General features: G+C 37.1%; 1 protein-coding gene across 1 annotated transcript in view; it reads left to right on the top strand.

Annotated features, from left to right (window-relative positions):
• LOC129948424 (low-density lipoprotein receptor-related protein 2) overlaps nt 1-16,492 on the top strand; it is a 384,397-nt gene that overhangs the window by 350,334 nt on the left and 17,571 nt on the right. Inside the window, exons 3-7 of the mRNA XM_056059427.1 lie at nt 2,637-2,801; nt 2,911-3,042; nt 13,478-13,750; nt 13,814-14,068; nt 14,153-16,435. Coding sequence (XP_055915402.1) covers nt 2,637-2,801; nt 2,911-3,042; nt 13,478-13,750; nt 13,814-14,068; nt 14,153-16,435 — 3,108 coding nt within the window. The remainder of the gene's footprint in view (nt 1-2,636; nt 2,802-2,910; nt 3,043-13,477; nt 13,751-13,813; nt 14,069-14,152; nt 16,436-16,492) is intronic.

Below are 16,492 nucleotides of genomic sequence, written 5' to 3'. Positions count from 1 at the left end.
AAGTATTGTAGACTTTCAGTAATGAAAAGAACGTAGAACTTCAACCGTAGTCCTAAAGCCCATTTGATTGATCGTTTCTCATGGCTATCGGATACCTTTCACTTTATAAATAAAATGCACTACTTTATCGACTTTGGACGTGCTCATGTATCTAAGGAGGCTGTTTAAAAATATTCCTTGTATTTTAAGATTTAAAAATATTCCTGACAAATAAGTTTTTCTTCAAAAATTTAAATTTCATACAATAAAAAAAAACTTGAATTATTATTTTTGTTTTTCTAAAATCGTTAAACCGTTTTTTCTTTTTGAATCAGTTTTTAAGTATAGCAATTTTAAAATTTTGAATATATTTTTAATTTCTTTAAAAAATGTGTGATCCTTTCTAAGGTATAGATTTTTGAAAAACAAAATGTAATATTTTTGTAATAATTCAAAAAAAAGCTGAAATTTAAAATCGGTTCATTGCTTCTTGAAAAAATTTTAAAAAATAAAGTAACGGTACCCTTCTAGAGCAATATAAAAATATGTTTTTTATTGAAAGAAACCAAGTTTTTTAACAGATGTTTAGAGAAAATCGGTTCGTTTTCGAGGAAATTCGAATTTTCGATTTTTTAATGCCTAACACGAATCGGCTTAACACCTTAATTTCCAAGATTAAATCCAACCTACTTAATAGTTGGGCTTTAGGGGCGTAGGACGGACAGAATCGAGGACCCACTTTTTTCGACTTCGCTACCATCGTAACGTAGTATTTGATAAAAATCTCGACAATAAAAAAATAGTACACATATTTTTTTTTTCAAAAAATGAATCCTTTTTTATTATGAAAATGAAGCTTCGTATTGCGAAAGCAACCCTGAACAAACTCTAATTAAAGATTTCGAAACATTCCAATTTTACTATTGACATAGCCAAATAAAGAAAGGGCTGTGACACAGTGAACTACAGCTTTCCTCAATCGCCTGCGGTAGCAGCGTGGTATTCAAATGAAGACTAAGTTGCGAGATTTTCAACTAATCGGTTCAATAAATTTATATGTTCATCAATAAATAACACTGGTCAACACTGGTTTTGTCAAACGAACTTTGATAGCTAATTTTGTTTTGTAAATCTAGTCTGATTATTAAATCACAATTGTCAAGTGTCAATTAGCCTCAGTTTTGTTGTGATACAGTATAACTTAAAACTTGTACTAAGCAGCAAATTAACAGAAGCGCTTCCAAGTAAACCGTTTTACAAATACTTGTGGTTGCATTTCAACTTTTTTTGTTTTAGCATTTCTTTGTTATTAACCCTGTGAACATGTCGAGGAAGTGTAACAATGATCCTATCTATTTATGTTATGTTTGCGGAGAACTGACATTCAAAAAACAAAGACGAAACTTTACGAATTTTGTGTTGGAGTGTTATCACCAATGCTTTGGTTTTTCTGTCGCCCATCAAGACAAATCCTAGGCTCCTTATGCCTGTTGCATAACGTGTGAGGAAGAAAGGTACACGACCTATGCCGTTTGCAGTACCCATGATATGGACTGAACAGCGAGATCACGTTTCGGATTGCTATTTTTGTCTCACTGGCATAAACGGTATAAAATACAAGAAAAAAAATACTGTTATTTACTCTAACTTATCTTAGGCTATAAGACCAGTCTCTAATTGTAAAAAATTGCCAGAACTATTACTAGTTGCAACTACGTTTGTTGAGAATGACCATTCACACCCGTCCACTTTAGGTAAATGTGTTGACGAGGACGATGACGAATCGCAAAGTTGCCACATTTCATAACTCAAGGAGGCTTAAATGATTTAGTTCGGAATCTAAAAAACAATCAGAACTATTAAGATCTCGTCTAAAAACTAAGCGATTAGGAAAAATCTGCATGGAAGGCTTTTAAAAATGTGGTTGCAGATTTGTTGGGTAACCACAAGATTGACAGCTACAATGAGTTGGTTATCGAGGTGTTAATGACATAAAAATCTTTGGGTTGCAATATGTCACTTAAGATCCACTTTTTAGACTTCCAGCTGGATTTTTTCCTGACAATTTAGTGCCTGTCAGCGACGGGCAAGAGAAGTTCCATCAACACATTTTGAATATGGAAAAGCGGTACTAGGTCATATGGAACCCAATAGCAAAATAGCAGATTACTGCTGGGCAATTAAAAGGGACCAACCAGAAGCGAAACATGGAAGAATATCTAAGATTTATTAAGTCATTTATAAAAAAGTACAGTTTTGATTAAAAAGATCTGTGTTAATTTGCAATATTTTAAATTACTCAATAAAATAAAATCTTTGGCCAACAATTTTTTTTTAACTATGTATTTTTTCTTATGATCACCAACTTAAGCAAAAAATATCAAAAAAGTTAACATTTTGTTGACCAGTGTAATTATATACACAAAGACAGTGATGGCCTTTTATTTTGACCATAAAAAGATACAAGCAACTTTAAAGTTATGCCCTGAATACTTTTTCTATTCATTATGATACAAACTCAACTTTTTCTTTCCCACAATATGTTAATCATATTGATTTAAATATAATTTTGTATAGTTTTTTTAGTACGATATGAATATATCATCTTGATTAAATTTGTTTATTAATTTCTATTTTTTGTTTGTTTTTATTTAAAGGTGGATTATCAGATGGCGGTCAAATTGGTCAAAGTTCCATATCATCTAATGTGCCATGTCCTACGGGAATGTTTCGTTGCAATAATGGTAGATGTATAACTTCATTATGGGTGTGCAACTATCAAAAAGACTGTGAAGATGGAGAAGATGAGCAACAATCATGCCGTAAGTTATTTGTATATATTATATATACAAGATTGTACATATATCTTTTCTCATCATGGAGATTATAATAAACTTTCTTTTTTATTTATTTTTTCTATTTTATTAACAGCTCCACCGGAATGTGAAACTGGGCAAATAAGTTGCGGGCAATATGTATTTAATAAAACATATTGTATTCCACCACATTTTCGTTGTGATATGACAGACGATTGTGAAGACAAATCCGATGAATCACAATGCAGTAAGTTTATTTAAATATTTAACAAAACATATGTAGTTACTTTTCTAATTAAATCAAAACCATATGTTTGCATATTAATTTAATAAAGCTATGAAACTGAAAATAACAAGAAATGTATATTCTAAAAATTTAATATAAAAGAGTACACATTTACATTTCAAATTCAAGTTGAAGTTTAAACTAAAATAATTACAATAATAAGCAATGAATGAATAACAATTTGGTTACAATTTCGCTTTTGTTACCAATTGCCATGAATCGCGATAATTGACTAACATAAAAAATGAACGAATACTATAATACCGGCCTAAAATCCAAACCAAACGGTAACTTTTTTTGAGGATGTATTATCACCTGGGGAACCTAGCGTGGATTGGTGTCGTCCCATATACCGCAATTTTGTTTGTTAACACAGCCATTCATCCAAAAATGCGGCTCGACACTAAAGATGATTTTTCGACCAAAATTGGGGTCCTCTTCTAAACGATTCGAAGCCAAGATAGCGAACAAACAGCGTTGTCTATGATCGTGAACTTTGAGCTCCTGGGTCAGTTGGATCTTTTACCGGTGTAGGCCCAAGTCCCTACGCAAAATTCACCAAGTTGAAGTCTGCGAAAGACCGAGTTCTTGTGCACCGAGAGGAATTGACTGCCTCTGGTTCAGCTGTACACTTTCACGGACCGCGGCGATGTTCTTGGCCGATCTTGCGTTCCTTTGACTTACGGGTGTTGGCTGATTACTTAGTGAACCGGTCGTCTCGCATTTGGCCACCAAACGTTGAAGAGTCGAAAATGGTCGCAATGCGCCCAACGTTTGCATTAACGAACACTCATTTTGATAATAGAGTCTTATCTTTTGAACGTTCTGTTCAATCGTGTAACTTGCCATGATGGTTTGGCACAAGCAACTGAATAATAAGTAGTACTTGTGGCATGATGGTTAGTGCGTTGGACTGTTATGCCAGAGGTCTTGGGTTCGATCCTTGCCTATGCCATCTAAAGTTTTTTTCATGGGTACTGCCTCTTGCAAGGAATTGACAAATTCTCCAAGAGTAATTCTTGTCATGAAAAGTGCTTTCTCTAATTTGCCGTTCGGATTCGGCTTAAAACTGTGGGTCCCTTCCATTTCTGGCAACAGTACTCGCACACAGGAATGGTTGAGAGTTGTAAGTCACTAGGCCCTATGGACTGTTGCGCCACCCAATTTATTTTTATTTTTATCTGAATAATAAACAAAAGATTTGACAGATGTCACCAAAACAAAATGGCCGCTAAATGAAAAAAGCCTTTACTTAAAACCTTTCGGAGGAGATAATCATTCTCTTTTCCGATATTTCCGACCAGATTTTTTTCAATGCTTATTAAGGAGCATCTACACATAAAGGGCTATAGACACTCTACAAATCATTTGTTAACACCTTGATTCTAAAAAGTCATTTTAGAAAAAGTCAAAGTACCTAAATTATAGCGTGCAAGAAATAAGCCTGACATTTTTTTCCAATGAAAAGATTTTTGCCTTTGAAGATACATATTTCTAAAAAAGAAAACGTTACAAACTAAAACTGTTGTTCTAAAGGTCCAACGTAACCATCACTAGGTTTCTGTAATGGCTTGATTGAAAGTCTTACCCCAAAGTTTCATTTTAGGAACGAAAGAGAAAACAGTTCTAAAATTTTACAATTGACATGTTTTAGAGGGTTTGGTAAAAAAGTTTAAAATATTCTCTGATTGGATTTAATTTTGGTGAGACAAGCAAATTTAAGACAACAGTATTGTACCTTAGGGTCAATATCACAGCCTTTAGAGGACCTTAAGATTGGCTCGCAGAATTGGAGAGTAGGTTAGGTTAGATTATAGTGGCTGGCCAAGATGGAAACGGACACACTTAGGCCAGTTTAATGGCTCATTGTGATACCACATCAATCTTGAGGCTTCCTCCTAAGCGTTTTAGAACTGGCATTAAAGCTGAGGTCGGTCATTTGAGTAAAACTTCTTTTTAAACTAAACTAATATTAAGTAAGGGAGATAGAACCACTCAACCTCGGCGACGCAGATCAACAATTCCGCCTACCCGACCTTGACGAAGTGAAGATAGCTATATCTAAACTTAAGTCAAACAAAGCTGCTGGAGCTGACGGCATCGCTGCCGAACTATTCAAAGCAGCAGGCGATGACTTGGTACGGAGCATGCACCAACTCATCTGCAAAATATGGTCGGAAGAAAGCATGCCCGATGAGTGGAATCTCAGCATAGTGTGCCCGATACATTAGAAAGGAGACCCTCTAAACTGCGCCAACTACAGAGGCATCAGTCTCCTTAACATTGCGTATAAGATCCTCTCTGCCGTATTATGTGAACGTCGGAAGCCATTCGTCAACAACCTGATTGGTCCTTATCAGTGTGGCTTCAGACCAGGAAAGTCCACTATCGACCAAATATTCACACTACGGCAGATCTTGGAAAAAACCCATTAGCTTCAAATCGATACCCACCATCTCTTTATCGATTTTAAAGCCGCGTATGACAGAATCTATAGGGAAGAGCTCTACTGAGCAATGTCTAGTTTTGGCATCCCTGTCAAACTTATCCGTTTGTGCAGAATGACGATGGAGAATGCACGCTGCTCTATCAAGGTCGGAAAAGATCTTACCGATGCATTTGATGTCAAAAAAGGTTTTAGACAAGGCGATGCACTGTCATGCGACTTCTTCAACATCGTTCTGGAAAGAATTGTGCAAAACTCAACCGTCAACACTAGAGGCACAATCTTCCAAAGGTCCATCCAATTACTCGGATACGCAGATGATATTGACATAATTGGAAGATCAAAGCGTGATGTCAGTGGAGCGTTTTTGAGCATTGCGACGGAAGCGAAGAAGATGGGTTTAGTGGTCAATGAGGGCAAGACCAAGTATATGCTGTGCCCAGGTGGGAGAGGACCTCAACCAACTTGACGTGCGAAACTAGAGACAGCTAGCTAGGGACCGAGCTGGCTGGAGACGCTTGTTGGTTGAGGCCCAGGTCCGCCCGGACTGTAGCGCCACCTTAAGTAAGTAAGTAAGTAATATTAAGCCAAATAAATAAAACAACAATGAATACAAAACATTATATAGTTTTTGTCTTTTGGTGTTTTATGCATGTCACAGAACTTATGCCTCGATAAGGTACATAAATAAAAAATACGGCATCTGCAGTAGAATCATTGTATACAAAAGGTTTAATGTAATCCGGCTTGAACATTTATTTGAGTATCGAAATGGATGGAAATCAAGTTTTCCATTTTAAGATGTTGGTACATTTGATAGCTCCTTGAGGTTCGATGGACGTGTTCGTAGAGTATTATCTGACATACCAAACACTATTTGACATTATTTCAAACTTCTAAATGAACTCTGATATTCTGAAAGAATTTCTTGGCAATTTATTTCAACTAATGTTTACTAATTTAACTAATTTTGTGTTTTTCCAACTTGCTGTAGACTCAACTTTTGCATGTTTTCAATTTTTGATTAGTCTTCTTAAATTTTGCAGCGACTCCGCATCGTATCAATTGTGGTATGATTGCTTTTTAGAATAAAACCTAAAAAGTATTTTGGAACTATTTCATAAAAACGATACAAAATTTAAAAAAACAGGTTTTTGGGATTTCTGCAAGTCGTTGTATTCTTTTTTTACAATAAATTGTAAAACTTAAATAGAGTTTCGTTTCTGTAAGTTAAATCGACTAATTTGTTTAATTATACGGAAATAGACGTAAAATGTAGTATTTGTTTGTTATTTTTCCAAAAGAAAGTTTCAACAAATTTAGCCCCATCTCAAATAGTTAGACCATAATCTACGAACGAAACCAAATTCACAACATGGAAAGCAAATTAAATGTAAATTATTCTTTGTAAAAATTGTCTGGATTTTTTTAACACATCCTTATTAAAACTGTCATTGAATTTCTGTAATTTTATTACAATTTGATGTTTTTAGCGATTCGTACAAATTTTTAATTGTTTTAACTTTCAAATATAAAAACTGGACTACTGCGGATCGTTTTGACTATTTCTCACTGAACTATATTTGGAACCCTAAAAAACATGGCCTTATCATAAATTGCTTGTTTCGAACACTTCACTACACTAATCGCAGTAATTTAAAGTCTTATGTTAATTTGTGGAAACCTTTATAAAGATGAAAGGTGTCTTACGAAGTTAGTCTTGTGGACTTTAATATTCAAAAAATATTCTATATTTTTTTTCAAACAAATTAATTCCACAAGTTTAAAACTTTATTTGTTATTTTTTCTGTCAGCTTTTTTTTCTGCTTAAAATTCACATTTTTAACACCTTACATTTTGTGCTAACTTTTTTCGTTGAAGATGATTACGAATTCCTTTCAGGGACGTATACAAGAAGTTATTTTTATTATGAAATATTGTAATAAATCAAACAAAAAAATGGAGCATATTTTTATAATCCTGTTGTTATTCTTACTTTTTACAATATAAGTCATAGAAGTGTGACAGAAAATGTTCTTAGATTTATTGACCAAAACCAAATAAGCCCTTCTTAAACAAAAAACTTGACTACATCCCTGTCATTTTATTTCTTAGGTGTCTTAGGTGTCTTTGGAGTTTTTAATTTTGCATCCTACTTGTGATCAACAACAATATAATAAACTTTCTTGAATATCTTTTAATAAAAAAGGAAGTTGTTTTATTTTTTGTTTGTTTCTTACTTTTGCTTCAACCCTTCCATTAAGTAAACAACAAGATATTTAAGAGCGTTTTTAATTGCATTTTTCTCTCGCTCTCTATACACCAACATATCTATATAAGAGTACCTGAGGAATATTGCAAGGTTCTCGGTCCCGGAATAAAAGGTATTTGTTTTATTTAGCTTATGCTTGAATTATTTCCTAGGGGAGATTACACGTCACAATGCATTTCACTTAAGTTAGAAAATGAGCAAGACGTAAGGGTCGTTTGTTTTTTTTTTGAAGCAAGTATGTATATAATATGTAGGTACTCAGGTATTTTTCGTTTGTTGAATATTATACTATACCTAAAGCATGACACGTCGACATCGTCGTCGACAGTCGTGAGTCGTGACAAAGCTATGTTTATATTGTCATTTATCAACTCGATATAACCTGGCAGGGCAGGCAAATGTGCGTAGGTACGTAAATTACTTTTTATCGTGATGCTCACCAATTTTAATTAAGTTGAGTTGACAAGTGAAAATAGATTTATGTGCTCTTACTGACATGGTTAAATATCACCGCTACCCTCTTATAAACATAATACCCAGAAGCATGAATGTGCAAAAGTGCAAACATTTTATGATACCATACTTAAGTTTTCTAAACGAGATGAGAATGATGAAGTCTTGAAATATGAAGCTAATGGTTTAATCAATAATTTCAGGAATTATGTTTCCTTCGATGTAATCACGCACTAAAACTAGCTAAAATCCTAAATTATTGTAAAGGGACTTTATAAAAGGTTTCATTTTAAATTGACAAGTAAAAGCTACGCAATTACTACAAATTTAACGATACACACTTCGACTTTGTCACTAAGCTAGACTCAGGTTGGTGAAAATACCGATTATTCGGAGTTTAACCCTCACGGCTATAGCTTTTTATTCTTTTCCATCATTGTCTTGACGTATTTGTACGGAATGATGTTGCCAATCAACTTCTATCACAGTATGGTCAGTGTATTTAAATGTACGGTCCCAAGGCGCATCATTCGTAATTCGACTTCCAACGAATTCCATGCACTTTCCGGAGTCTTGTATCCCATTTTCCGCACAGTGATATCGTTGTTATGGGCGATTTCAATGTGCACAATTCTTCGTGACTGCGCTTATTTGAATAGATGACACCCGAAGGAAAGTATGTAGGGCTTTTGCTGAGTTAAACCACCTGACTCAGTTATTTGACGAGCCAACTTGAATTCCTGAAGATGAAGTTCAGTCTTCCAACACTTGCCTCTAATCCTAATAAATATGCGATAAGTATATTATCGCCTATAGGTACATCCATATCTTCAAATGTCTGATGCCAAAAAAAACAGTTAAAGTAAAAACCCCTAAACGAGAACTGTTTGGCAATATGAGACGGTCTCCAAGACTTCTTCAGGAACAGGTCACTATGCTTTCTTAATAATGACGTAGATTCCAGCGCATATATTATTTTTTTTTGGGTGGCGCAACAGTCCTTTGAGAACTATGGCCTGTACTGTTAACAGGAATGGAGGGGACCTAAAGTCCCCTCTTTAGACCTCTGGCAAGACAGTCCAACGCACTAACCATCATGCCACGGGTACTAACCGCAGATATGGTTACAAACTTAATTATTTGTGGAAAGAGACATTGTATACCAAGTAGGGTTGATGTTAGAAGGTTATTAGGATCGAAGATGTAAGTTTCCGGATATACAAGGCCAACCCTAATGAGGAAAACTTGAATGAGTTCAAACAAGCTAATACGAGCTGTAACGGACATTTTAGACGCCTTAAACTTGTGTATGAACAGAAACTACATACAGTTGCTAGAGTTCTTAAAAATATTGACATTCACAAATCCGCTTCCACGGATAGTATCCCAGCTACTGTTCTGAACAGGTGTTTTTCAAAGCTAACAAAAGCACTGCATAAGTTCTTGCATCTGTTCCAAGTGGGTGGAAAAGAGCCACTTGTACAGTCTGTACCTAAAAAAGGCGAATCCTTTTAACCCTGTAACTATCGTCCAATCGCACTTACGTGCCATCTTTTCAATGTCATGGAAAAGGACATCAATTTCCAACTTAAGAAATGTCTTCGAGAACTAAACCTTCTTTATGACGGAAGTATGTTTTAAGTAACAATGGGTCCAATGTTGACCTCCTAATCTCTCTCACCAAACAGTGGAACAAATCTTTATATCGTTTTGAAGAAAGTAAGATGTTTGCATTTGATAATTCCCAAGTCTTTGATAGAGTTTGGCATCAAGCTCTCTTATCGAAAATGCGTGCATTTGGTATTGATGAATTTCTTCAATTCAAGAAGTATTGGACGGGTTCAAGTACGATATTCACAAAATAAATGCTGGTATGCCCCAGGGCTCCGTTTTGTCTCCAAAACTGTTTCTTATTTTTATCAATAATCTTTTCTCTGAAACTTCTAGCCCACTAAATTTGTTCGCTGATGACAGTATCTCCTCAGCTTTTCATATTCCTTTTTATATTTCCATCCTTGTTCTTCGAATGTATACTACCAATGGCAACGTATAATAAGCCCATTACATTCTGATCTTGACAGCTTTGCCCAATGAAGAATACAAAATTTAGTGCTTCGAAGACTTAATGCTGTCTACTGTCGCAAAAGCGTTACGCACCTCCAATGCTACTATCAATGGCACTAACCATCATGCCACGGGTACTAACCGCAGATATGGTTACGAACTTAATTATTTGTGGAATGAGACATTGTATCCCAAGTAGGGTTGATGTTAGAAGGTTATTAGGATCAAAGATGTAAGTTTCCGGATATACAAAGCCAACCCTAATGTGGAAAACTTGAATAAGTTCAAACAAGCTAATACGAGCTGTAACGGACATTTTAGACGCCTTAAACTTGTGTATGAACAGAAACTACGGCAGGAAATACTGTAACGTCCCAAAGGTAGTAAAAATGTATGGTCATTTCTAAAAAATGGCAGCAACATTACGTCATTGTTGGTTCCCAAGGTCGTTTCCAATGACACTCTTTTTGTAAGCTCGATTGTTAGAGCCAATTTGCTTGTAGCACAGTCTGCTATTAATTCAATGCTGACTGGCATGACTCCTCTTATACTTGAAAGCTTAAACGATTCTATGGGATAAACATACTTCCGCAAACATACAGATGCTAAATTTTGACATTCACAAATCCTCTCCCACGGATAGTGTCCCAGCTACTGTCAGGCTCTGAAAAGGTGTTTTTCAAAGCTATCAAAACCACTGCATATGTTCTTTAATCTGTTACAAGTGGATGAAAAAGAGCCACTTGTCCAGTCTGTCCCTAAAAAAGGCAAATCCCCCTAACCCTCTAACTATCGTCCAATTGCACTTACGTGCCATCTTTTCAATGTTATGTAAAAGGTCATCAATTTCCAACTTAAGAAATATCTTCGAGAAACAAACCTTCAGGTCCAGTGTTGACCTCCTGATTTATCTCTCCAAACAGGGGAATATCGTTTTGGAGAAAGTAAGATGTTTACACTTGATATTTCACAGGCATTTGATAGAGTTTGGCATCAAGCTCTCTTATCAAAAATGTGTGCATTTGGTATAGATGAATTTCTTCAATTCAAGAAGTATTGGACAGGTTCAAATACGATATCCACAAAACAAATTCTGGTATGCCCCAGGGCTCCGTTTTGTCTCCAAAACTGTTTCTTATTTTTATAAATAATCTTCTCTCTAAAACTTCTAACCCACTACATTTTTTCGCTGATGACAGTACCTCCTCAGCTTTTCATATTCCTTTTTATATTCTCATCCTTGTTCTTCGGATGTGGACTACCAAGGACAACGTATAAAAAGCCCATTACATTCTGATCTTGACAGCTTTGCCCAATGGGGAATTAAAAGTCGTGTAGAATTTAGTGCTTCGAAGACTTAATTCTGTCTACTGTCGCAAAAGCGTTATCCTTCTCCAATGCTCCTATCAATAGAAATGGCTATAATTTATAAAGTCTATATTCGTCCGATACTTGAGGATAGTTCCCATATCTACATTTTGGCAAGTGCTTTAATAACTCACATGAGTCTCTTGAATAGAATTCAAAAGAGCACTCTTGAGCACCGTCGTCGTAGGGTTTCATGCATGTCACTATGTTATCGCTACTTGCATAAACAATGCTCTTCTGAAATAGCCAGTTGCATTGCTCCTTTCAAACAATTCAACCGTTATACCCGTTCTTCTAGGAATGCTCATCAGTTTACTTTTGAGCCCAATTACGGACGTACTGTTAAGTTTTTGGATTCTTTCTTTAGCTGCACTACACGAATGTGGAATGCTTTACCGGGCTAAATATTTCCCCGTTAATACAATATAAAGACATTCAAAACTAATATGCATCATTATCTCCTTTCTCATCCTGTTCTCCCTTCCTAACTGCTTGCACAATGTTTAATGATTATGAAGGTATTCATAATCCCTTTAGCTGAAATAAAGGCTGGTCCCAACTGTTACGGTGAATGGCTTACTATTCCGAGCTATGATTAGTGAATAAAACTTATCGGATAACCCTTTTTCATTACCATCAGGAAAATCACAGTGTTAAGGACATAAATAAAGCTCATCTCAGCTTTCTCCGAATTATGTCAAAGCCGCCCTTTTTAAAATTTTTGTTTTCAATCTTAAACAATTTCTTAAAATAAAAAAGTAAATTTACAAGAAATGTCAATTTCTGTGCCACTTTTTCCCAAAAAATATTTCTTCAAACCCGAATAAGTTGAAATGAGTTTCAAAAAATTAATTCCTAACATCACTTTCAAAAAATGGCAATTTACATATCTGATGCAAATGCAAGTCAAGTGCAAAACCGTTTTGTATATAAGACTTTCTTCCTCTCAACCTAACAAAAAAAAACACTTAAGTTCCTCTCAGGAATTATCTTATCTAAATACGCTTGATGGACATTACCGTGCTCAACTAATTTTCTTAAACTCACCAACTTACTATAGGTATGTTTTTTTCTATCCCTTTTTTTAAATGATTTTTCCTGTTGTTGCTGTAAAGGACTTCATTGCTCCTACCCATTGGAAGTCTTCCACTTTAAATCTATGAACTATTTTCTTTCCTTTTTTTTGCGAATTTCCTTAAAAAAAAGGACTCCTAAGGCCATCATTTAAATTGCTTCCCGACCGTAGATTGAACAGAATGAAAAATAAAACACAAAAAATGGATTTCAATCAGTGAATGAAGATATCCTTTGTGCACCTGATATACATATACATACATAGAAGATTCGTATGCATCCTTCATGGTCGTAATCAGTTGAAAATGAAAAGAAAAAAAGAATTGCACCCAATTTTTCTCATCTTTGGCATAGGAAGTTCTTTGGCAAAAAGGCCACTCGAAGAGCCATTCACCGTGTAATTTAGCAAAACGAGAAAAATCTCTGGAAAAGTTAACATGCCAAAAGCTTCCTCTTCTTCTTCGTCTTCATTTTTTTCTGCCCAAACAAATCTCAGTTTAAAATGGTGTAGGAGGAGTGGATGTGGGGGGGGAACTATATGACCCACTTGTAAGATTACAAGTGCATCTCTCTCCTTGAACTTTTTTTTATAATGTGTGCCTGTGCCAGTGCTTAGTGGCTGTTCCCGTTGCTTGTGCCTGTGCCTGCGACTGTTCTTGTTGTTCAGAACCTACTTGAACTTTTTAATTTTAAAAATGTCCTTTTTTGCTTGCTTACAGCTTACAGAAAATGCCAGACTACAGACGTCTTTTGTAATTCGCCTGGTGGTGCTGCTCCCGAAGGTGGACGATTATCTGGGCCATGTGTGCCAAAGGAGAAACGTTGTGATGGTTATCTAGACTGTCGAAATGGGCGTGACGAAGTGGGTTGTACGGGAGAATCGTGTCGCTTGGATCAGTTTCGCTGTGCCAATGGACAGAAGTGCATTGATGCTGCATTGAAATGCAATCACCGAGATGATTGTGGTGACAAGTCCGACGAACAGGGATGCAGTAAGTACAACTCTCTTCTGTAAATAAACAGCATTGAAATATTGTGTTCTGCTTTCTGTATAGACTTTCCACCATGCCACAATGGTCAGTTCCGGTGCACGAATGCTCTGTGCATTCCTGCCAACTTCTACTGTGATGGCTATCATGACTGTGCTGACGAAAGTGACGAAGCGAATTGTACAGCGATAGCTTGCCCTGATAATAAGTTCCTTTGTCCAAGAGGCGGGCCTGGTGGCTCACCCAAATGTATCCTTAAATCACAGCTGTGCGATGGAAAGCGCGACTGTGAGGATGGCAGTGATGAGGAAACTGCTTGTTGTAAGTATATTCTTATTTCTATTGCTATTCCTGTATCCCATTATGACCTCTTTCCTTGGTATTAATTAAACTGACCTATTCTAGCGACTGCATCGTGTCCTGCTCTGGGTTGTGAACACAAATGTGGTTCATCTCTGACCGGTGGTGTGTGCTATTGTCCTCCTGGACAATCGCTGGCCGCTGATAATAGAACTTGTGTGGACTTGGATGAATGCGCCGAATGGGGTCACTGTGACCAACTCTGCACAAATACTGAAGGTTCCTACATTTGCAACTGTGCCAGTGGTTACTCCCTTATCAACAATTCCAAGTGCATAGCTGGAGATGCTAATAATCTTGAGCTGATTTTTGCGCATGATCGAGCTATTGTTCGCATGTCATCGCATGGTAACGATCCTCGGAGTGTGGCAAACGCTACCGCAGCTAGTGGTCTGGCTTTTCACTATCTACGAAATACCCTCTATTGGTCCGATACGAAAACTCGCAAGGTGCAATCTTTGCAGCTGAATGAATTCAATGGTGCAATTAATCCGCTTGACCTAACTCTGCCAGGAACTTGGTCGCCAGTGGCATTGGCTGTCGATTGGGTTGGAGATAAAATTTATGTGGCCGATTTAGTTGGACAGAAGATCGATGTTTTTGAATTGAGCGGTAGGTGGCATGCTGTTGTCTTGGGATCGAACTTGACAAGCCCTGCAGATCTAGCCCTCGATCCGACATCTGGATTGATGTTCGTTGCTGACGGAGGACAAGTTTTGCGCGCCCACATGGATGGTACACATGCAACATCTGTTGTGTCAGAGGCAGCCTACAAAGCTTCAGGTGTGACAGTGGATATAATTTCTAAAAGGGTGTTTTGGTGTGACTCATTATTGGACTATATTGAATCGGTGGATTATGAAGGCAACAATCGTGTTATGGTTTTGCGAGGTCAGCAAGTGCCAAGTCCATCGCGACTGGCGCTGTTTGAAAACAGAATTTTCTGGACAGATGCAACGAAGCAGGGAATCATGTCTGTCGATAAGTTTGAGGGTCCAGCTTCGATTCAAGTCACATACAAGGCCAAGGATATCCGAGAGCCAAAGGCTATAATTGCGGTGCACACACTAAGTCAGCCGAGGGTCACAAACCCTTGTGGTAATAATAATGGAGGCTGTAATCACATGTGCATTGTGACGGCTGTCAAAGGAGCACCCACAGGTTTGGGATACCGATGTGCTTGTAACACAGGCTATCAGCTGCAAAAAGACTTGAAGAGCTGTAAAATTGTTCGCGAATTCCTGATGTACTCTCAACAGCGCTTTATCAAGGGAAAAGTCTTGGAGCCAGTTATTGAAGGATTCAGTGACGCTATTCTGCCGGTCGTTTCAAGGCGTGCTCGGTTTGTGGGACTTGATTTTGATTCTCGTGATGAATTTATTTACTACTCAGACGTGCTGCAAGACGTCATCTATCGAGTTCACCGTAATGGCACTAGCAGAGAGATAGTTTTAGCCTCCCAGAACGAAGGCGTCGAAGGCTTGGCTGTGGACTGGGCTTCAAAGAATTTATACTACATTGACAGTCGCAAGGGAACACTTAATGTTCTATCGACACGCAATGTCACCCACCGAAGAACTCTGCTTAAGAATCTCAAGAGACCCCGAGCTATTGTTGTCCATCCAAACAGAGGTTATATATTCTTTTCGGAATGGGATCGACCAGCCAACATTACCCGAGCGAATACCGATGGTACAAATCTTTTGGTGTTTAAGAATGTGACACTGGGATGGCCAAATGGTCTGTCAATTGATTTCAAAGCTGACCGGGTGTATTGGTGTGATGCGTTGCTTGACCATGTTCAACATTCAAGCCTCGATGGTACTGATATTAGAACCGTCAATTCCCGCCTTGTACGGCATCCATTTTCCATTGTCATTCACAATGAATGGATGTACATTACCGATTGGAGACTCGATGCTATAATAAGACTGCACAAGTTGACTGGAGAACAAGAAGAGATGATGGTGCGAGAGCCACAAACCAACCGATTGTATGGAGTCAAGGTTTACAGTAGGGATGTCCAGAAGATCGACGAGAAACAACCTTGTCACTACAACAATGGAGGTTGTGAAAAGATCTGTTTTGCTGTGCCGAAGAACGATTCAGAAGGTGAACTGTTATCAAGGTGTTCTTGTCCATACGGAGAACGATTGGCAGATGATGAGCGTTCTTGTGTGGCCGATCCAACTGCAGAGCCTCCAGTGCAACCTTGTCCGAACTCTTGGGACTTTACCTGTAACAACCAAAGATGTATTCCTAAGTCATGGGTGTGTGATGGTGATGATGATTGTCTTGATAACAGCGATGAGGAACAGAACTGTACAAGTAAGTTAAAACTTTTGGAAAGCTATTTGTCAAAAAATACTTAAAACCTAATTTCTT

This window comes from Eupeodes corollae, chromosome 2, assembly GCF_945859685.1.
Source record: "Eupeodes corollae chromosome 2, idEupCoro1.1, whole genome shotgun sequence".
Taxonomy (NCBI): Eukaryota; Metazoa; Arthropoda; class Insecta; order Diptera; family Syrphidae; genus Eupeodes; species Eupeodes corollae.
Note: the sequence above shows the minus strand (reverse complement) of the source record. Positions and strands in the feature narration are given on the sequence as shown.